At 36.3% G+C, this 24,345-nt stretch overlaps 1 protein-coding gene across 1 annotated transcript in view; it reads right to left on the minus strand.

Moving 5' to 3' along the window:
• The window catches only part of CXCL12 (C-X-C motif chemokine ligand 12), an 84,401-nt gene extending 78,024 nt beyond the window's left edge, over positions 1 to 6,377 (minus strand). The window contains exon 1 of the mRNA XM_053692193.1: positions 6,236 to 6,377. Within this exon, the coding sequence (XP_053548168.1) occupies positions 6,236 to 6,296 (61 nt within the window). The 5' untranslated portion in view covers positions 6,297 to 6,377. The remainder of the gene's footprint in view (positions 1 to 6,235) is intronic.
• Between the last annotated feature and the right edge of the window lie 17,968 nt (positions 6,378 to 24,345).

Below are 24,345 nucleotides of genomic sequence, written 5' to 3' on the forward strand. Positions count from 1 at the left end.
CAGACACTTTAGTTTGTGTCTTTTATCCAAGAGTTCATTATCATCCCTCTCTCCTCATTACTTGCCCTCCTCTGTTTGTTCTCAGCATTAGAATGCTTGTAAAATAAAACTAAATGAGCCCAATAAACAGGGAAGAACAATAATAATCTGATTGTACAAGGAGAAGCCAAAGTGTCAAACACACTCAGGCAAACAGAGCCCAAAGCACTACTTCTTATGTGTTATCTGCATTGCTACAGACAGGAGGGAGAGTATGTGCTCCCTCTATTGTACAGAGAGGAAAGTGAAATATATATATATATATAGAGAGAGAGAGAGAGAGAGAGAGAGAGAGAGAGAGAGAGAGAGAGAGAGAGAGAGAGAGAAAGAGAGAGAGATTATGTGTTGTATTAAGATAAATTCTGTTTTTGAACAGTAAAATAAAGCTATTAATTTAGACTATATTCACAGCTTTTAACAGCCTAAGTCACATTGGAATTTTTATGAACAGGAAATAATAAAAACAAAAACCAAGTCCCTACAGGTTAATTAAACAGCCCATTTCTACTCTGAAATCTGTGGGGGGGTTTTTGTAGGAAAGTGAACTTTGTTGGCTGCATATTATTATTAATCGCAGAATGTGCAGAAATATTTCCCCTATAGTTGTATTGTTTTCAGTTAGAGAGGGTTTAATAGTTTGCCAGATCATCATGTTAACTAAGGTAAAGAGGAGATTAAATTATGGAAATTATAGAAATAGAGAACCTTCTGCTATGTATATATGGCAAGCAAATGTTTGCATTAAAGCAGAAATATGTGCAATGCAGTAAGTATATGGTGTGATTAATTTATGGTGAGAAAGTATTTCATTTAAAAGACTGTAACAGACTAAAATGTTACCCATATAAAGAAATGGTCCTTAATATGAGAACAGCGCTAGGAAAACTCTAATACTGAAAAGGCTTAATATACAGTATATTTCTTCATTGAATGTTAAGAAATATGTAAATCTAAGAACATAAAGATTCTGTAAACCATTCACAGAGAAATGTTATTTGTGCAACAGTTTAATTATCATTTAAACATTTATATCTGCAAAATACAACAATAATAATATTAATTATTATTATTAGACCGACTATTACACATATATATAACTGTATGAGAGGCTGGAAAATGTATTATTTAATTTAATTCAAAATATGCAACAGATGCCCTTTATTATCGGATTTTAGAACAATAAATAGAGAAAGCCAAAACCAGAACTGTGGTATAATAGAAGGGGAAAAAAAAACAAACAAAAAACAGGACAAGAATTAAGCATTTTTTTATATATATAAAATGTAAAGGTCAGCAGACCTATTTGGAATGGGAGATGTAGGATGTTTATAAAAACGATATTATTTGGTTTATCTGGCTATATCTCATAACAAATATACACAAAGATATAATTAAATTAGTGCCTGGCTGGCAGTCAGTGTAACCCCAGCCCTGCTGCCCTGAGATTAGAACATATATCCCTGGATAGGAGATTGATAAGGAACAGGGTGGCCAGTCTTTTCCTGCAGTCAGTCCCTTCCTATACAATTAGCAGGATTATCCTCAGTGGAAATTACCCCAAATCACAAAACCCTGCGCGCCAAAGAGACCTTTAAATATCCATTTCATATTTAGACAAAAAGAGAATTAAGCCAGGGAGTAATTATCCTGATTCAGAAATCTGTGGTTAGGAAGATATCTCCCAATAATTTAACAAAAGAGTTAATTCAAAGCAGATCCTAAATTTCACATTTATCAGTAAGGCTATAATTATGGATTGTCTGGACTGCCCTATCAGATAATGTGCAAGGGCTTGAGTCTATTTCACTCTAGAAATGTATGTATTTTATTTTAGCTTCTTTCTATCTGATTTTAGGATTCCTGTATTTCAATTTAGCTTAATTGTCCGTGATTTTTTAAATGTATGTGTTTAATTTGTATTGATGTATTATCTAAGTTTAGTAGCCTTAAATCATATATATATATATATATATATATATATATATATATATATATATATATATATATATATATACACACACACACATAATTATATACTTACACACACCCTTATAGTATAAATTATTACGGAGAATCATTAAATTTCTACTAAATTAAATAGAATTCAAGCAAACCATTAATCTTGGAATTTGTATTTTATGAAATCCAATTGCGTTGTTGCATTTCTCCTTAAAGGTTTACTGGAAATAAAGGAGGATTATTGCATTCTTCTAATGAACCCACACAAATAGGTATACAAACAAAAAGATGGTATGTTTTTAATTAATTGAAATCTAGTTGACACAAATATGACTCTTAGAATTCTAGAGCTTTTCTACAAAAATGCAGTAGACCAGGCTGGAGGCAATAGTAAATAATGCGTTAAACGTTTTTATTGTTCTCCATTCACTATTTTGTTTTCTAAATAAATCGAACTATTCAGGAGTCAGCCAGAGAATATTTTTTCTTTTAGCCCCAGGCTACCTAAAATGAACCTTCAAATACATTTGAATATTGAAGTTTATTGCTACTAATCAGAACACGGTTTAACTTGTTTATAGTGTGTGGTCTGGTGTACGTGCTGTGCACTATATATAAGTTTATTTGTAAGGAGTCAGTTGTATAAGTCAGGAGTTGGTGTGTGTGTGTATGTAGTGTACTATGTGTATGATTTCATGTGTGTAAGGAATACATTGTATAATATAGGAGATGGTATGATTGCTTTTTTTGTGTACTATCTATGTGTTTAAGGTGTGAAATAGCAGGTGTGTATGTGTATTTATATGTGTTTTGTGTATGATTCTAAGTGAGAAAGGTGTAATGTGTTTAAGGTGTGCAATAGAAAGTGTGTATGTGTATTAATCTGTGTATTATTTAAGTGTGTAAGGAGTAGTGTGTTTAAGGTATATAAGGAGTAATGTGTTTGTATGAGTACTTATATGTGTTCTGTATATGATTTGAAGTGTGTAAGGATTAATGTGTGTAAGGTATGCAATAGCCAGTGTGTATGTGTACTTATATGAGGTATATGTGTATGTTTTTATGTGTTTAAGGTATGCAATAGCAAGTGTGCTTGTGTACTTATATGAGGTATATGTATATGTTTTTATGTGTTTAAGGTATGCAATAGCAAGTGTGCTTGTGTACTTATATGAGGTATATGTGTATGTTTTTATGTGTTTAAGGTCTGCAATAGCAAATGTGTATGTGTACTTACATGTGTTATGTGTATGGTTTGAAGTGTGTAAGGAGTAATGTGTTTAAGGTATGCAATAGCAAGTGTGCATGTGTACTTATATGTGTTCTGTTTGGGTTTTTTTATGTGAACAGGTAGTTCTTTGTATAAGGCAGGCAATGCCATTTGTATATATCTACACAATAACTATTTTTTTTTATTGTCAACTGTTGATTAATGTCAACTATGTCAATTTAATGATACCATATACTTATATTAGGATCTCTCAAGTGCTCTGTTGCCAGTTGTAACTTACACATCCCTGCTGTGTAACAAGTTGCTATAGAATCTCAGCAGCACCCGGTGTCTTTAGCTAGTATAACCCTTTCAGAGACATATAGGCTCCAAGCTGCAGAGATGGTCAGTTGTGGTCTGGGCTCTGCAGATGCCGAGCAGTGATAGGCACTATGGTGTAGGTTATCTGTGTTTTGTGATCAGTGCACAATCTATTCATCCTTCTCATGTTGTAGGGATCCTGTAAACCCTCCACACCCTACAAACAACATGCTATCTTTATCCTGCCATGCTAATGTTGTTTTTCCCTCTCTGCATTTCTTTCTCATGGAAATGCAGAGCAAAGGGTTATCTGTAGTAATTAGATGGGCATCTGCAGCCGGTTAACAGACCCCTTTTTTGTTGGCACAATCACCTTTAGAGTGTCCTGTATAGGGGGGGATGGGGACCCTGTGACTGAGAATGAAAGATTATTGCTTATACAGTCTTTCCAGATCTTGCGAATCTGACTGCATCAACGAAAAGATCAAACTAGCGATGCTACCAAAATATTATCAAGAATAAATTCATTTTAAATGGAAGAGATTATTCATCTGAGACTATATATATATATATATATATATATATATATATATATATATATATATATATATATATATATATATATATATACACACACAGAAATATACAATTAAATTAAGTGTCCCTTTAATACTTTTGGGAGAACATAAGAAAAGTGATATACAGGTGATACAATTGCAAGTTTTAGGACACTGAGATCCCTACACAAAAAGACATGAAAAGATTTAATATAATATAAAATACAAATTTTTTATATACAATTTCCACTTAAAACATTACAGCAGAGCAAAAAAAAAATGTTAGCATATAGATGTGTGTGAGTGGGTGTGTGTTTATAGGACATTTAACATATAGAATTTCTGCTATATTTTACAGTCTTCCCCTCTCCTATATAGACGCATAGGCCAATCCATATATATAGCACACACATATGTATATAATTTGGGGATATGTCACCACATATATGCATGTTTGTTTATACCTAATGTACAACAGCAATGCACTTTTTCTGCAAATCTAATTAGCCTCCCCAAATACAGCAATTAAATGGAACCTGATATTCAAGAGGTATCATTTTCCATGCAATTATACTGAGAACCTATTTCATGACTATAAATTAGACACAAATTAAGTGACACAGTCTGTCACCTGGAGAAATTCCGATTTACAATTAAATGCGACTGCAAGAGCCTATAGTTATAGAAGTCATTTTAAAACCACTAATCCATATGAAGCATATTTGTAAAATAAATAAACAAAATACACAAATATATAAGCAATATAATAATATACCTTTACATCATTTTTACCAGATGCGTTTGCTTAATCATCAGTTAAGCTCTAGATAATTGCAGAGGTCAGGGAATAAGCACAATGGGTTGAAATAAGTTATCTGCACATAGACTATAGCTAACAGGGCAGGAAGCCTCACATAAGCTGTTTAATAGGGAGCAGGGGGTAGTTTTAGGGAGCACTGAAGCGGAGAGCTGTCACACATCAGAGGTGGGGGACATGAGATATCTCTTTATCTGCAGAGGGGACAATGCTGTCATGTTGCACTAAGGACAATAATGTCCCTACAGAGCAGCACACACAGCCCAGAGATAAAGAAACTTATGTCAGTCTATACAGGAAAGCAATTCTCTATGCTCCTTATCCCTGGCTCTGGCCCTGGGGTCTGTCTAAACCATGGAAATTAAACCTAAGGCTTTGGCTACAAGGTCTCCTTAGATGTGGGACATTGCTATGAAATGAGGAAAATAGCTGGGTTTAAAAGGGATTTCTAACAAGGCAAAAGGGAAATCTGTATTGAAAATAAATACCAGCTACATATGATGATCTCATGTACTAGGAGGAAAATCCCGTGAGGGAAAGAGCTTTCTAGGATCTGCCACATCTGGTCACACAGCAGTGCTCCTACTCCAGCCAAGTCACTTCTAATCAGTCACTAAAGCCTGGTTAAAGGTCTCTTCCAGCAGCATGTGCTAGACGCACAGTGTGACCCAGCACCTGCACAGTGGTGTGTGTACAACACAGGGGAGCTCATGTGCCAGGTAAACACAAGAGGACATAGTATTTAGATATATGTGTATATATGTATATCTATCTATCTATCTATCTATCTATCTATCTATCTATCTATCTATCTATCTATCTATCTATCTATCTATCATCTATCTATCTATCTATACACCAATGAATCCCAAATTAAAAACATAAGATTTGTTTCCAAAAGTTCATTGTACCCTGATGTACTCTACAACATTTCATGTATTTTGATACACAAGACTCTAACATTGACTTAAAACCACATAGATACACAAAGCAGTGCCCGGGAATTCAGGAAAGTATCACATAAGACTATACAGCTCCAGATGTTTAATTTTAACTCTATTATACAGTTGCTTTTTTTTGTTCCCGTTTTGCAGCGCTCAATAAACTTTGTAGCATAAACAGTTTTTTTTAATTTAAATATAAAATGTATCAATTATTGTTGACTGATACAGACCGCTAAAAACAATGTTTCAGTTCTAATGCATATTACTTAAACTTGCCTTCATTAAAAAACAAACAAACTCCAGATTCCTTCTAGGATCAGACACAGAGACTACTATTAGGTGTAATAAAATGGAAGTAAAATCCAAGGGCCCCCCAGAGCCCACTCACCTTCAGAGAAACAGAGTGTCCCCAGTAGGAAGGTTAGCAGAGTAAGGCTCCTCAAGTCCATGCTGAATGTTGGGAGCTGTGATCAGGATGAGAGAAAAACTAGGAATGAGCTGAGCTCTGCGCGGTGGCGCAGGGAAGTGCAAGTCTGGGAGTGGGAGTAGCTTAGGGTGATTTATCACCCCTGGCATGTTATTACATCCTTCCTCTATTAAAATAGTTGGATGTAAATCAGCAGCTCTTTGAGAATGGGTAGGTTATCTACTAATAGCACAAATTATTGCAGCTGCAAAAAAAATATTCTAAAAAGTGATGCCAAGTGATTTGTTCCAAATTGTTGGATGGGTGCTGGGGGACTGCTGGGTAATGCTTAGCTGGACCAATTAGCATCTGTTCCTTATTACTTAGCAATGCTGGACGTTGAATTGCTGAGCTCAAAGGTCTGTAGGTCAGTTACCTGAACTGACTTGTGCATGGGATGAAGGGCTAGTAATGGCTATTGTTATTATGACTGGGCTAAGGGCTTTAGGAATCAAGGAGCTGTTGTAGGAAGAGCAGAATTGATACTGAAGGGGGGAGAGTAGAGAGAATGGACCCAATGAAAACTGGACAGATGGAGGTGGCACGAATGGGGCATTTAAAATGATGGAAAAACATCTTTAACCCTTTTACTGCCAGAGGCCATTGAAGCTCCAGAGGGAGCGGGGTAGATTAACTGAGAAGTTTGACAGCAGCACTGCAATATTTACACCTTAAATCATATCTGTTAGCAAATTTAGGTACATTATTTCTTGTGTCAGAAGAAAATAAGCACAGGATAGTCAACACTGGAATTAAAATGTATGTTTGTGTTTAATGAATATATTTGTTGTTATCTAAACCTTAAGAAGTAAATATTACAACCCCCCCCCCCCCCAGACTGTTCCCTTGAAGTTGTATAGATATATGATTGGGACGTGGAATTCAAGCCAATCAAGACCTTCACCAGCTGATGGCAGCTAGAGCAGTCATGTGATAATGGGCATGAAGAGGTGGGTGCCAGTTCAGCTTCTTGATTGACCTTTTAATGACAGACTTAAACATTAACTCATTGGTTGCTAGACAGGTCTTTACATCCTCTTTCAGCTTCTAAGGGCGTAAATAACCATAATGCACACCATTATGAAGTAGAACATATATTACTGCACATTTGCTCTTGCACAGCTGGCTATTTTGTATTTTTATAAGTAAAACCTGGTGGGTTAAGTAGTTATTGAACATCGGAAAATTGGTAATAGAAGAGTGGCTGCTGCTGTGGTCTTTGGTCAATTGATATCTGTAATTGGTGGTAAGTACATATTTTAACTTCTTTTCTTTCTCGTTCTTTAGTAAAATTTGAGAATACAAAATAGTACAAGAGAAGGCTCTAGTCTGAAGAGCTTACAATCTAGAGATATCACAAGCATCTGTCAAAGTAAATAAACCCATTAGGAATAAAATGCGTACACCATGTATAATAATGTCATTAGATGCACTGTGACTAGGATGAAGAGTAATTGCCATATGTCCCCTTAAAGAGCCATTATAGTGGACTAATTACATGCTCTAATCTCTTACAACATGTCATTTTAACACTAGTGACCCTGCTGGTCCTGAGCAGAAACTACCGGTTACCCAATCATGGACTAGATTACAAGTGGAGTGGTATTTTTTTCGCGATCGCAAAAACTCTGCTAGAGTTAAGCTTTTTGCACTAGTCGGGTTGTGTTCGTATTACAAGTTCCAAAAAACGTATTTTGCGCTATCGTTATCCCGAATAGCGCGAAAATCCTAAGAAGTTTTTGCGTGCGCTTGCATGTATTCCCCCTTAGAAATCAATGGAGGAAAAAAGTAGACAAAAAAACTAACACCGGAGATTGCGCTATTACCATCGCATTCTTCATAGAAGTCAATGGAGAAAAAAAAATGTTGGGGAAAAAAAACATAACACTTATCTTGCAAACAACATAGCATATTCCATTAGCAAATGTGAAATATTTACAGTAAATAGATATTTAAACTCTTTATTAAATATGAATACTGCATAAAAATGTTTTATCATGTCTTCACCTACTTAATGGCAAAGGGCTCTAATGCACATATATATATATATATATATATATATATATATATATATATATATATATATATATATATATATATATATATATATATATATATATATATATATATATATATATATATATATATATATATATATATATATATGTCTATATGTGTGTACATATATATTAATGTTTTTATATATGTATACATGACTGCAAATACATATACACATATATAAATATATTAATATGTATGTACACACACACACACACATATATATATATATATATATATATATATATATATATATATATATATATATATATATATATATATATATATATAATATATATCCTCCATGTGTATCTGCACTCACAATACAATTGGGTCATCAACCAGTGTGCCAAGTCGGTAGTATTTACAGTCTGTTTCAATGAAGGACTGCACTCACTGGATTTAGATACAGGATTAAATATTTATTGTGGTAATGTTTCGGGGTTCGCAGACCCCTTCCTCAGACCGTCTGAGGGAGGGGCCTGCGAACCCCGTAACACAGGGGTTGAAAAAATTGCCCAAGAGCTAGTGGTCCCATGAAATTTCTTAGTGGTCCCACTTTTTCAACAATAAATTTTCACAATGTTATTCATAAACCTGTATTACCCCGGTATACACTTCTAATATACATTTGTATTAAGTATAAAACCCTTTGTATACAATTATATACTAATAAATATTTTAAACTTATTCTCTCACCTAAAAAGAGAATATTCTTTTTCACATGGCAGCAAGCTGAGGCAGGAATATACACACATTTAGATATATACGCACACACACACAATCACAGATACACACAAACACTCTCACACACAAGCTCTCTCTTACACACTCACACAAACTAACTCTCACACTCTCTTACAAATAAGACTCACACTCACTTTTAAACACAGTTTCTCTCACATATATTCTCACTTTCTCACACACACATCCTATTTCTCGCTCTCTCATATTCTCACTATCTAACACAGACACACTCTCTTACACACAAATGTTTAGCCGTTACTATGAAGGTGGCACATTAATTACTGTAGCTTAAAGGTACAGCCATACATTTACAAGGTAGTTTTTTTTTACATATCCTATGCTACAGCAGGTACAAGGAGAATGATAAATAAGAAAAGTTAGAATAAGTAAATATGATACCCTCTGCCATCTCCACTGTGCAGCAATTGATAGGGTACAAGCTAACAGCTAGATTACAAGTTTTGCGGTATGATGCGGTACGGCTATGCCGCTGAAAAATTGGTCATTGCACATGGAATGGCAGGTCTCCCATATTACAAGTCGCGGCAGTATAGCTATACCACAAGCATTTTAACCTGTAATGCAACGATCCATTCCACACTCAAAAAATGACGTTTGAGTACGGGATTTTTCATTGCGCCGTATTACAGGTTGTGCGGTCCATGTGAAATGCTTGCATTACAGCCTATACCGACACGATCACTAAAATGTTACAAAGTACACTAACACCCATAAACTACCCATTAACCCCTAAACCACCACCCTCCCGCATCGCAAATACTATAGCAAACCTATAAACCCCTAATCCGCCGCCCACCCACATTGCCAACACTATATAAACCTATTAACCCCTAAACTGCTGCCCTCCACATCGCCAACACTATAATAAAGTATTAACCCCTAAAACGCCAGCCCCCCACATCACAACTGATAAACTAAACATATTAACCCCTAAACTGCCAGCCCCCCACATTACAACTAATAAACTAAACCTATTAACCCCTAAACTGCTGACCCGCCACATCACAACTAATAAACTAAACCTAATAACCCCTAAACCACTGGCCCCCACATCGCAAAACACTAAATTAAACTATTAACCCCTAAAACTAACACCCCCTAACATTAAATTTAAAGTACAATATAACTATCTTAAAATAAATAAAAACTTACCTGTGAAATAAAAAAAACCTAAGATTAAACTATAAACTAACTTAACATAACTATTCTAATAAAATAAAATAAACTACAAATTAAAAATCCTAAATTACATGATTAAATAAGCCTAAAGCTACGAAAAAAATTAAAAAATGTAACATTACAAAAAAAACTCCTAAAATTAGGAAAAATAAAAAAACACTAAGATTCCAAAAATAAAAAACAAAATTATCCAAAATAATAATAATAACACCTAATCTAATAGCCCTATAAAAACAAAAAGCCACCCCAAAATAAAAACACCCCCTAACCTAACAATAAACTACCAATAGCACTTAAAAGGGCCTTTTGTAGGGCATTTCCCTAAGTTAAACAGCTCTTTTACCTAAAAAAATTACAAAGTCCCCCTAACAGTAAACCCCCCACCCAACCAATCCCCCAAAATAAAAAAACTAAGTCTAAAAAAACCTAAGCTACCCATTGCCCCTTTTGTATGGGCATGCCCTTAAAAGGGCAATCAGCTCTTTAACTGCCCAAAGCCCTAATCTAAAAAAAATACCTAAAAAAATAAAAAAAAAATCTAACACTAACCCTAGGAAATCTATTCACAGTTCCTGAAGTCCGGACATCCATCTTCATCCAGACGGCAAGAAGTCTTCATCCAGGCGGCGACATCTACATCCATCATGGGGGCATCTTCTATCTTCATCCCAGTGGCGCGGAGCTGTGGAGGCGCGGAGCATCGTCGCTGGCGGCGCAGACATCCAGCGTGGAGGATCCTCTTCATACGATCACTATCGTACACTGAAGCTTGAATGCAAGGTACCTGTTTAAAAATGTGGTACCTTGCATTCCTATTGGCTGACATTTTGAAATCAGCCAATAGGATGAGAGCTCCAGAAATACTATTGGCTGTTCCAATCAGCGCTATGGAAAGTCCGATAATGCTCATTTTCTTACTTTATTTACGCACCCAGTATAGAGCAAAACTTGTAAACTTGCTATAATGTGTCTAAAAAAAACATTAAAGTGTAGAAACACCTCTACTATAGACAAACTTTTAGCCATCATCATTTTCAGGCAAGGCACATTTTATACTGACCAGATTAGGGGATTTATTCTTCATGTATTATAGATACCTTGTTTTCTGTTTTATATCCCCCTATCATTTGAGAATATTGACATGAGAAGTGCAGTGTTACTGTGGTTATACTGCAAAAGCCTCTACAATGACTTTATTTGTTATTTGAAAATTGTTGTGTGGGGCAGTATAAGAAAAAGTAGTAATAACCCAAAATGAGAAATCTTTATAAAAATGAAAGTTTATATGACAGATACAGATATACATACAAATACATCTTTAGCAATGTATATGCATGTGTCTCAATGTTAAAGCCCCTTGCCGGATTTTTTTTTCTTCTTACACCTGAGATCTCATATTTTTGAGCCCTTATAACTTTTTTGTGCAATATTTTATTTAAATAATTTTTATTACACAGTGTTAATATGAGTGTAACTGTACTTTATTTTTTAAGTGTTTTGTGCAACCTTTTTGTTCCGGAAAACAGTTAAACACAGCTCTGAGATTGAAGTGCAATCTCGATTTCACTCAACTTGTAATATTAACTCCATTAACCCCTTAAGGACCAGCAACGTACCCTGTATGTCACTGGCCTTTTTTTGGGACTTGATTGTTTTATAGCATAGTCTTGCCACCAGCGTTGAGACTGCTCTATTCCACAAAGTCTGCTGGAGGGAGGGCATTAATAGCGTGTTCTTGCTAGACCTGTGCTATTATGTCCAGAAAAAACCCTTAACGGCTAATGACATACAGGGTACATTGTGGTCATAAAGGGGTTAAAAAGGATTGCGAAAAGACAATATCGCTTGCGTAAAAGAGTTTGTGCCTCACTTGTAATCTAGACCAATGTGTTGGTTAAACAATCCTTTAGAAAAATGTATCTAAGTAATGACGATTGTGGATAAATCATGTTTTTCTAATAGATTGTTACAAAGCCAGGGAAAGACTGGCAACTTTTGGCTCAGGGGGCAAGTATGGCAACGTGGCCTAGGTATGTCAACCTGCCCTATTAAAATGCTATATTTGACTAAAAAAAAAAAAAAAATATAGTGGAAATAAATGCTGGGCATTGCATCTTCTGGGCTGGTCCTGATTCCATCATTAACAACAGCCCAGAGAGCAATTGCCACCCTGCCCTCTGGCACAGTCCACCACTGTAAGTGACCCCATCATGTTGCAGTGACGCTGCTGTTAAAATGTCCTGTTGTAATGAATAAGAGCATGTAATATTTTCCACTAAAATCGTCCTTTAATAAAGGGACATAATAATCAAAACTGAAATGTGCATGAGTGAATTTCAGTTTTGAATAGAATTTATACATTAGATTTCTATAAGCAAAAATGCTTCTAGAACAGCTATGGCAATTCATGTTCCCTATACACCCAAATTCAAACACCACATCTGTTGGGTGATCCATTGGCAAGTGAAACAAACTGGATCTTCACTAGCCAAATACACAGTCAGCACCGAATACTCTCTTGGCAGGTGCAGAGTTACAAAGCAGATGCCTGGTTTGAGCAGCATATGTTTATGTGCCTCTGAAAAAGCAACAGCTTTTACTATAAGCATTATTGATAATAGAAATATATAGCAAAAACCTGTCTTTTTAAAATTGAAATTTAAAGTACCAGTAAATACATTAGATTTGCAACAAATGCATGATTAGTCTTAACTTTAAAGGGACATTATACACTATATTTTTCTTTGCATACATGTTTTGTAGATGATCCATTTATATAGCCTATACCATTTTTTTTTCTTTTCATTTTTTAAATGGATAGTTAAATATTATTGCTCTGATTTTCAGTCTCCTAACCAAGCCCCAAAGTTTTAGGAGAATACCCATGTATACCTACTAAAGCTTGCTTCTGTTTGTGTAAAGGGTCTTTTCATATCCAAAGGAAGGGGGAGGGTCTTAATTCCCACTTGCAGTGGGCTTTACAGCTACCTTTTCAACACAGCTAAATTGAGAGCTTCTAAGTAAGTTTTAAAATGGTTTTATACTGGATTTTTAGATCAGTATCTGTGCATATTATTTTTTATAGTAGTGTCTATTACATGCAGTTATATGAAAATTGGTGTATATTATTATTATTATTGGTTATTTGTAGAGAGCCAACAGATTCGCATCACAGTGTATACTGTCCCTTTAAGTGAGTAGTAGATTTTTTTTCTGACAAACTTAAAAGTTATGTATTTTCCACTCCTCCTGTATCATTTGACAGCCATTCAAAAATTAATCCTATATAATAAAAGGCCAGGTATGTTTGTCAGATTCAGTCATGCGCAGTAGAGACTGCATGAGGGCAAACATACCTGGCCTTGAGCAGCAGAGAAAGTGATTTTCTGATGTGGAGGGGTCGTGACCGGGTGTGTTGCGATGGGGGCATGGCTGGGTGTGTCATGATGGGGGCGTGGCTGGGGTGTGCCGAGTGGGTGTGGCCATGCGGGGGAGAAAGCAACAGAGGGGAGAGAGCAAAACAGAGGGGAGAGAGCAAAAGAGAGGAGGGGTGAGAGAGAACAAAAGAGAAGAGGGGGAGAGAGAGCAAAAGAGGGGTGAAAGAGAGAGCAAGAGAGAGAGAGCATAAGAGAGAGGGGAAAGAGAGAAAGAGCACAAAAGAGAGGGGGGAGGGATAGCAAAAGAGAGGAGGGAGAGAGAGAGAGAGCAAAAGAGAGGAGAGAGAGCAAAAGAGGGGGGAGAAAGCAAAATAGAGGGGGGGAAAGAGAGAGAGAGAGCAAAAGAGAGTGGAGAGTGAGCAAAAGAGAGGGGGAGAGAGAGCAAAAGAGAGGGGGGGGAGAGCAAAAGAGAGGGGAGAGAGAGAGCAAGAAAAAAGGAGGGAAAGAGAGCAAAAGAGAGGGGATAGAGAGAGCGCAAAAGAGAGGGGGAGAGATAACATGAAATAATTTTTTGGGGGGGTTATTTCCCTTTAAATAACTAACTTGGTAAGGAATCTGCAAATTTACTATTCCGTAACAGCAAGTCACATGTAAAGTCAATCTTTGAAACGGACTTTCTGTTCAACTTGGGTATGTAAAAAAATAACAACAACTTGGTTTTAAAAGTAAAGCAAATCTGCTCTCCACTAACTGCTATCAACTTGTAAAATCCTGCGAAAGTCATGGATCATTTTCCCTTACTTATTGGCTTGGTATAGTCAGCATGTAAAAGCCAAACTACAGGAAATTTTAATGTATAAAATATTTACCAGGTAAAATTTACCTAGAGAGATAATTAAATACAATTGATTAAAGGGACAGTGAGATCAAAATTAAGCTTTCATTATTCAGATAGACAGAGAATACAATTGTAAAAACCTTCCTATTTTCTTCTGTTGTCAAATGTGCTTTGTTTTTCTTTTGTATCCTTTGTTGAAAAGCATGCCTAGCAAGACTCAGGGTTAGCAGTGCACTATAAAGTGTTAGCTACACATATAGGGCACATGTATGACTCTTGTCATTGGCTCCCCTGATGTGTTCAGCTAGCTCCCAGTAGCACTTTGCTACTCTCTAAGATTGATTAAAAGGACAGCAAAGTAAAAAAAAATAAACTTTCATGATTCAGATAGAGTATACAATTATAAACAACTTTTTAAATGATTTCTATTATCTGATTTGCTTTTTTTTTCTTGGTATCCTTTGTTGATAAGCATACCTAGGTGGTCTCAAGGGCAGCAATGCACTACTGGAAACTAGCTGCTTATTGGTGGCTGAACATATATGTAATTGTAACATATATGTAATTAGCTCACCCAATGTGTTCAGCTAGCTTCAGTCATTTTCGGAATATTCATCTACTACGCTATTCTGTATTTAGTTTAAAACAAAATGAATACTGAATATTCAGGTAATATTTACATTTGTTTTCGCTAAAAGTAAAGTAAATGTTCTTTTGCTACAGGTGAAAAAGATCACCTGTAGTCTTATACTTATCTATAGAGCCCTGGAGAGCCGAGCTAATTCCGACCCTTTTTCCCAGAGCCTCAGGCCACGTTAATAGGAGGCTTAGCGCGGCGTATCCCAGAGCCTGTGCAAAAGGGATTAGTGCAGCTCGCCAGCCTGCTACAGGTAAGTATTTCGTTAGTATTTGTTCATTTTCTTTAAATTAGTTAGTGCATTCGTTTGGATATTCGTGTTTTTAATATGAATTTGCATTTGTAATGAAACAAATGCACAAGCCTACTTTAAGCTGATTTGATGCAGACAAGTTTGGGATAATGAATAGGCCTTGCATTTAAAAAACATATATTTTTTAAGAACAAATATGTTTGTGCATAAACAATAGTGAATAGGGGTTGGTGTATGACATAATTTTTTTAATGTGTATATTGTGGTGGACCTGCTGTATGAGAGAGACTGCATGATACTTTTTGTGTGGGTGCAATTTTAATTTTATTTTGCTGCCTAACCTGATACCCAAATGTTGAAGCAATAGAAATTGATGCTAAAAGGAAGATATTTTACCTCAAAATGTTCTCAGTATCCACATTCTATTGGACTTTAAGCAACCAATCAGGATGCTAGTCCCAGGACTTGCAAGGGAGTGGGCATCTGGCTTGTGCAGGTACAGTCATGTTATTTTCCTCCTCAGTTTAAGGAGTTTTGCTATGAAATCACAGTAAAGCAAAGTGTGACATCACCACTGATCATCTTATTGTCTGTGTTTTTTCAGCTGACATTATCTTAATAACTGTTCACAAAGCACTTACTATTGTGAGCTGAAGAAGTTTTGAGGTAAAATATCTTCATTTTTTACATAGAGATGTTAAGGTGATATTTTCTTGTCAGCTTTTTACAATCATACTCATCAGAGCAGGCGGACAGGGTTATGGAGCAGCGGTCTTTAGACCGCTGCTTCATAACTGCTGTTTCTGGCGAGTCTGAAGACTCGCCAGAAACACGGGCCCACAAGCTCCGTTCAGAGCTTGATAAAGGGGCCCCTAAGGGTTAGATGTTCTAAAGCTCTCTGGGCTGGTGAGATTATGTAAGATTGCTCGCCAGTCCTTCTATTTCCCTGGTGGAATGATCTAAAGGCAATTTTTACCCTGAAAACAGGGTGTCTCACTAAGGGGCGTATACTGCATTTTCATATGAAAAATGCATAATAAAATATATATTTTAAACTTCATACAAAACAAATAATTTAACCATTCACACAAAAATGAACAGGTAAAAATTGTATTGTTAAGGTGCATCAAAAATCATAAAAAAAATCTTCACCAAAAATCGTATTTTACCAAAAACGTAAACATTTGTATGTAAATTGCACAGGAATAAATCATATTAAATATGCACAGTGTGACTTGTAATTTATTTACACTGGATGCGCAAAAAACATACATACGTACATATAAGTACAAAATACAAAGCGTAATTGTTATTTTTTCGTAAAATGGGCGCTCTATGGGCGTATATGAAATTGTCTCTCTAACCCCAGTGTAATTCTGTAAAGATTTTCACACTACAGATCTCAAAGTTTTTCCTCGTCAGTTAGAAGATGGCAAGCTTTTCTCAAAACACTCAAAATACTTATAACCCTAATAGAAAAACACCTGCATACAAAAATATAGGCGATTGCAAGAGAAAAGAGAAAGAAGCGTAATGTGATTTATTTTGGGTGCAAAATTAAATTTTGAAATTGTGCCCCCTGCTCACTGCTAACCTTGGTCCATGGTGTGGAGTGTCCTTATATATTGAGCGCCAGTACTTTCAACAGGAGCCATCTCGCCACTTGCAGGGACTAACTGCCCCTTTTTAAAGATCATACCACCAGGGAAGCCCCTGGGAAGGTCGGCAAGAAAAACCTCATCTGATCTGGTGAGGTTTAGATCATTGAGCCCTAAGTACTGGTCTCACTTTAAGAAAAAAGATAAGGAGGATTTTAAGTAACTATAGAGAAAAACTCTTCTTGCAAGCTCAGCCCATTTGATTAGGTTGTGGTTTCAATTAGCAGAGACAACTATTTCATAAACAACATATAGCTAAATTAGCTATTCCCTATAGCAGAGCTTTCCAAACTTTTCATGTTGGTGACACACTTTTTAGACCTACATCATTTCGCGACACAGTAATTAATTCAGTTGTACTAGCAAAAAGGAGGTTAAATTAACTTGTTTTAAGAGATACGGACACATACATAAATTATATAATAATGAAATGTTTTTACAAGTAACAGTATGTATGTGCAAGAATTAAAAATAAGTTTAATAACACCAATAGCTACTTACTATTTTAATGGGATGTATGAGGTTGATAGGATGAACACAGTTTCTGAATATTTGGTGAAATATTAGATAAAGATACTCGCATTTCATCATCAAGCTTTTTTAAGCTTCCACTTCCTATCCATATATCAAGAGCAGGAGCAGCAATGCACTACTGGGAGATAGCTGCAAAAATACCCCACTGTGACTTCTGACTTAAGCTCAGCATTTAAGCTGCCGCCCTCAGAGCTCCGTGAGTCCGACTGACTACTGTCTGCGCTGCAAACACACTGCTGTCCCACTCACTGACTACACATGCAGTCACGAGCCAATTAAGGAGACTTCACATGCAGTCAGGAGCCAATGTCCTGCCAAAGCCGCCAATGGGAATAGTTTCAGTTCCCACTGAGCTGCGCCAATTGGTTAAGATGATCTGTGACCCACTAGGTATCAATCACGTGTCAACCATGTGATATGCGTAGCAGGCAGGCAGAAAGTCGGAAACCAAAAAAATAAAAAAATAGAAATTTTAAAAAATTTGTGCTGAAGCAGGGACACACCTACACACTGCTGCCGACACACTAGTGTGTCCCGACACACAGTTTGGAAAGCACTGCCCTATAGATTAATTAAACTCTGCAGCTGGTATAACAAGTCATTGTAAATGCATCATGGGAAAACACTGACCCTTTTAGTGCATCTAAAAATGCATAACTGTGGTTTGCCTATGTACAAATGTAATGTTCTTTGTAAAAGGTCTTGAAATAGTGTGAAAATAAAACCTAAAAGGACAGTTTTCTGAAGTCCTGTGTGAGAAATTACAATGATTTTACCTGAACTTTTCTCTATTGTGAATATTTCCAGCTTAAAGGGACAGTCTACTCCAGAATTATTATTAAAGGATAGGCCATACCTTTATTATCCATTCCCCAGTTTTGCATAACCAACACTGTGATATTAATATACTTTTGACCTCTGTGATTACCTTGTATCTAAGCCTCCAGACTGCCCCCTTATTTCAGTTCTTTTTACTGACTTGCATTTTAGCCAATCAGTGCAGACTCATAGGTAGCACCACAGACATGAGCACAATGTTATCCATATGTCACACGTGAACTGATGCCCTCTAGCTGTGAAAAAACTGTCAAATGCATTCATATAAGAGGCGGCTTTCAAGGGCTAAGAAATTAGCATATGAGACTACGTAGGTTTAGCTTTGAACTAAGAATACCAAGAGAACAAAGCAAATTTGATGATAAAAGTAAATTGGAAAGTTGTTTAAAATTGCATGCCCTTTCTAAATCATGAAAGATTAATTTTGACTAGACTGTATTATAAGGATTAACCATGGACTTCTAATACAAGCATGGGTTCCACTTTACACTCATCATTGAAAGTATAAGGGGCGTTAGTTATGCAAGCATGGTCGCAATAATGTGTTCACACCTGACATGTATTACGGGTTCTCATGGTAAAAATATTGTAACCTCGCAATCATGTTTCTGCTTCTTGTCATTTAGGCCAATTTTTTTTAAAAAGACTGAAACAACCGTTTCTACCCCACTTTTCATTTCAAAGTGCTTTCCAACAGTATACCTGTGCTCGTGACTGGACTGTTATCCAACGGACATTTGTCCGACTGACATTTGTGTGACGGATAATATTCCGACAGACAAATGGCCGTCGGATAACAGTCTGGCCATGTGATGGATAGATAGATAAGGATAGATACAGATCGAAATATAGACAGATAGTTAGTTAAAAGCACGTCACTGGGAGATGGGAACCATGGCTAGGTGCCCAGATGCGGTTGCGGTGCCCGAGGCTCTTATTAGAACAGAGCACTCTAGAGCAATTTTCCCCTCGGCCGACGTCGGAACACAATCTCTCGGACATATGTCTGACGGACAAATGTGCTTCGGCATTCTGTCCGTCTGCATTTTGTCCGAGCACCACCTGTGCTGTACAGCTCCCATGTTGCTTTAATAATTTACACAATGAGAAATGTATTTAGTAAATTTATGTAACCTTCTACAATACTACAATATTCAAGGCTAATAGGAATAGTAAAATAATGAAATAAATATAATCAGAAAAAAGATGGGATTTGTTTCATACACAACTCACATTTTTGGTAGCTTCTAGTACAAACTCTGTAAAAGTAATTTTTAACAACTTGTGTATCTCTACAATACTGAATACTGAAATGAAAATATATTTGTAGATATCATTTATAGTCATTGGTCACAACATGCATTGCCCAAGGTTAGGGGAATTATGAACAACATAAAACTGAACATTTAGGTGCTACTATATATGTAAGAGGATTTTGTTGGACCAATTTCAGGGCTTGTATCTTTGTGGGATTTCACAATAGAAAGCAGGATATATCCAAATCCCAGGTCTTAAAATCTCAGCAGAATGGTGCATAGTAAACCTTAGGAAATCACCTGGATTATACAGAAGCTTCAGGAGCAAAGAGGTTGTAATTGCTGAAGTCTCATCCTGAGACAGACTTTGGGCTCGATTCCCATGCAGGGTGTCAGTGCACTGCCAAAGAATTCAGAAAACAAGGCTGCTTTTTTATATATACAAAAAAATATCTTATTTACTTACATTTCATGTGGCTTTGATAATATCCCTAGCTTGAGTTTATGTTTGAGTGGAGCTCTGGAACATAAGTTACACCAAAACAGTAAATGCCTGATATTCAAAACCTCACTGTTCAGACAAAATATTCTAACGAGCACTACATTGCAGGACATAGTGCTGCCACCTAGTGTTCTTGTAAATGGATAACATTCTTGCAAAACTGCTAGCACATAGTGCTCCAGACATGTGTACGCGCCTGAGATTCCATCTCTGCTTTTCAACAAAAGATAACCACAGAACAAAGAAAATTTAACAATAGAAGTAAATTAAGTTGTTTTAAATTGTGTGCTCTATCTGAATCATTAAAGGGACACTGAGCCCACATTTTTTCTTTCATGATTCAGATAGAGCATGCAATTTTAAGCAACTTTCTAATTTACTTCTGTTATCAATTTTTTCTTCGTTCTCTTGCTATCTTTATTTGAAAAAGAAGGCATCTTTGCTAAGGAGCCAGCAAATTGTTGGTTCAGAACCATGGACAGCACTTGTTTATTGGTGCTGTCCAATCAGCAAGGGCAACCCAGGTTGTTCCCCAAAAATGGGCCGGCATCTAAACTTACATTCTTGCTTTTCAAATAAACATACCAAGAGAATGAAGAACATTTGATAATAGGAGTAAATTAGAAAGTTGCTTAAAATTGCATGCTCCATCTGAATCACAAAAGAATTTTTTTTGGTTCAGTGTCCCTTTAAAGAAAATGTTTGTGTTTCATGTCCCTTTAAATGTTCAGCTTACAGCACAGCACATAGCTCATTATTAGGGTTTAGGTTTCAACTTAAATTGTTCCTATTGATATTAGATGTGCGTCGCTACAAAATTAGTTTCATTTAGTTTTCATTAGTTAAATAAATAATTTAGTTTCGGCAAATTAGTTTAGTTAAGTTTTTTTTTTTTTAAATTGTTTCGGCAAATTAGTTAATCGTTTTTTCGGATCTGTTCTTTTTTTCGGATCCATTCTTTATTCATATGCATTATTCTATTCTTAAGTTTAGAATAGAATAATGCATATGAATAAAGGATGGACCTGAATAAACGAAAGTATCCGTAAAAACGATTTAATTTAACATAACTAAGTTTCTGGCGATTGCCGATATAAAATTATCTAAAACCGCCGCCGCAACCCTCATTACGGACACAAAATAAAGCTATTAACCATTAAACCACACCCCCCACAGCACCAACACTACCTAAACCTATTAACCTCCTAAACGCACCCCCCCACATCGCCGACACTAACTAAATCACTAATAAAGCTATTAACCCCTAAACCGCCCTTCCCCGACATCGCTGACATTAACTAAACCTATTAACGCCTAAACCGCACCCTCCAAATCGCAAAAACTGCCTAAACCTATTAACCCCTTAATCACAACCCCCCACATCGCCAACACTAACTAAACCTATTAACCCCTAAACCGCACCCCCCACATCGCCGACACTAACTAAATCACTAATAAAGCTATTAACCCCTAAACCACCGTTCCCCGACATCGCCGACATTAACTAAACCTATTAACCCCTAAACCGCACCCCACACATCGCAAAAACTACCTAAACCTATTAACCCCTAAACCGCAACCCCCACATTGCCAACACTAGCTAAACCTATTAACCCATAAACCGCAGTTCCCGGACATTGCCGAAACTAAATAAACATATTAATCCCTAAGCCAACATTTGAATTAGCCAATAGGAATGAGAGCTGCTTAAATCCTATAGGCTGTTCAAATTTTTATTTTTTAGCCAATAGGAATGCAATGGTACCCCAATATAAAAGGGGTACCTTGCATTGAATCCTCAGTGTGCGGCAGACGATCGCATGAAGAGGACCTCCACGTCGGACCGATGGACCTCCGCCTGGACTTCCGCCTGGACCTCTGCCTCCGCACATCGACTGCTCCACCTCCGCAGGGATGAAGAAGATGCCGGTCCCGCGATGGATGAAGATGGAGCCGGCTGGATAAAGATACTTCGCCACTGGGATGAAGATCTTTCTCCGGACTTCAGCAACTGTGAGTACCGATTTTGGGGTTAGTTGTAGGGTTTTTTTTGGGGGTGTTTTTTTTTTTTTTTAGATTAAGGTTTTGGGCCAAAAAAGAGCTGAATGCCATTTTAAGGGCAGTAAAAGAGTGGAATGCCCATACAAATGCCCTTTTCAGGGCAATAGGTAGATTCAATTTTTTTTTAGTTATTTTTTTTTTTATTTTGTGGGTTTGGGGGGTGGGGGTTTGTAATGTTAGGGGGTGTTTGTTTTTATTTGTTTGCAAAAGAGCTGTTTAACTTTAGTACAATGCCCTACAAAAGTCCCTTTTAAGGACCCTTGGTAGTTTATTATAGATTAGGTTTTGGGGTGGTTTTTTTTATTATTTTATTTTTAAATGGGGTATTAGAATAGGAATAATTTTTATTATTTTGGATAATTTCGCTTGTTATTTTTTGTAATGGTAGTTTTTTTTATTTTTTGTAATTTTAGTGTTTATTATTTTTGTAACTGTAGTTTTAATTTTTTTGTAATGTTAGTTTTTTTATTTTTGTAATGTTAGGTTTTATTAGTGTAAGCTTAGGTTTTTTTTTTCACAGATAAGTTTGTATTTATTTTAACTAGGTAGTTAGTAAATAGTTATATTGTAGCTAGCTTAGGTTTTATTTTTATTTCACAGCTAAGTTTGTATTTATTTTTAAATAGGTAGTTAGTTAATAATTGTAACTTTAATTTAGGTCTATTTTAATTATGTTTAAGTTAGGGGGTGTTAGGTTTAGGGGTTAATATACTTTAATTTAGGTTGTTGCAATGTTGGGCCGGCGGTTTAGGGGTTTAGTTAGTGTCGACGATGTTTGGGAACTGCAGTTTAGGCGTTAATAGGTTTAGTTAGTGTCGGCGATGTTTGGGAACTGTGGTTTAGGGGTTAATAGGTTTAGTTACTGTCTGCGATGTTTGGGAACTGTGGTTTAGGGGTTAATAGGTTTAGTTCATGTCGGCCATGTTGGGGAACTGCGGTTTAGGGGTTAATAGGTTTAGTTAGTTTTGGAGATGTTTGGGAACGGCTGTTTAGGGGTTAATAGGTTTCGTTAGTGTTGGCGATGTTTGGGAATGGCAGTTTAGGGGTTAATAGGTTTAGTTTGTGTCGGCGATGTTTGGGAACTGTGGTTTAGGGTTTAATAGGTTTAGTTAGTGTCGGCGATGTCGGGAAACTGCGGTTTAAGGGTTAATAGCTTTATTTAGTGATTTAGTTAGTGTCGGCGAGGTCGGTAAACTGCAGTTTAGATTAGAACAATGAAAAATTCTGAATATGAATAATGGATCCGAAACTGATTTATTCATTTTCTGAATTTTTCAGGATTTTCCGATTTGGAAATTCGGATGCATTAGAATCTCCGGATCGGCCAAAATTCGTCCAAAAAATAAATTCGACCGAAACGAAATGCACATGTCTGTTATACACATTATATTGTCATTTTCTTCTATGTTTCAATCAAGGCCCATCAAAATAAGTATTTGAAATTTATGGGTCCTATAAAAAGATCTGATTTGGGGCTTAAAACCTATAAAAATCCTAATCCTTTATCCTGAACCTACAAAATCCTAATTAAAAGGATTCCAGTGGTGCACAAAACAGTGGCCCTTAGGTGTGAAAGCACCACCCTTTATTTGTTTGATGTAAGTGTATGAAGTGTTGAGTTCACTGAGGAGAAAAGATCCAAGAAAACTGCTTTGGAATCCTAAGGAGATTGCTGACATAAGTGCATTGTGGAACACAGTTTTTCTACCTTCAAGTGGACTCTAACTCTAACCCCTTAACTGCTGAATTATTTACATCCCTGTGCTAAGCTGTTTTGCAGTTTTTAGATGCTGCTCACATACCCTGCAATAGTCCATTTTCAGTGATGAACCCACATATATTGTATATAGTTTTTTTTAGTTATTTTTCTTTTTCAGTAGACCCTTTAGATTTTAACTACAACATTATTTTATGTATATCATTTTTGATGAGCTGTTAAAGACGCCCTCTTTTAACAATGGGCCACATTATAAGTGGTGCGGTAATGATAGCGATATCACTGGACCGCGCTACATTAACAAGTAACTTATATATTACAAGTCCATGGTAAAGAGTATATATATATGTATATATA

Source organism: Bombina bombina, chromosome 9 (assembly GCF_027579735.1).
Source record: "Bombina bombina isolate aBomBom1 chromosome 9, aBomBom1.pri, whole genome shotgun sequence".
NCBI lineage: Eukaryota > Metazoa > Chordata > Amphibia > Anura > Bombinatoridae > Bombina > Bombina bombina.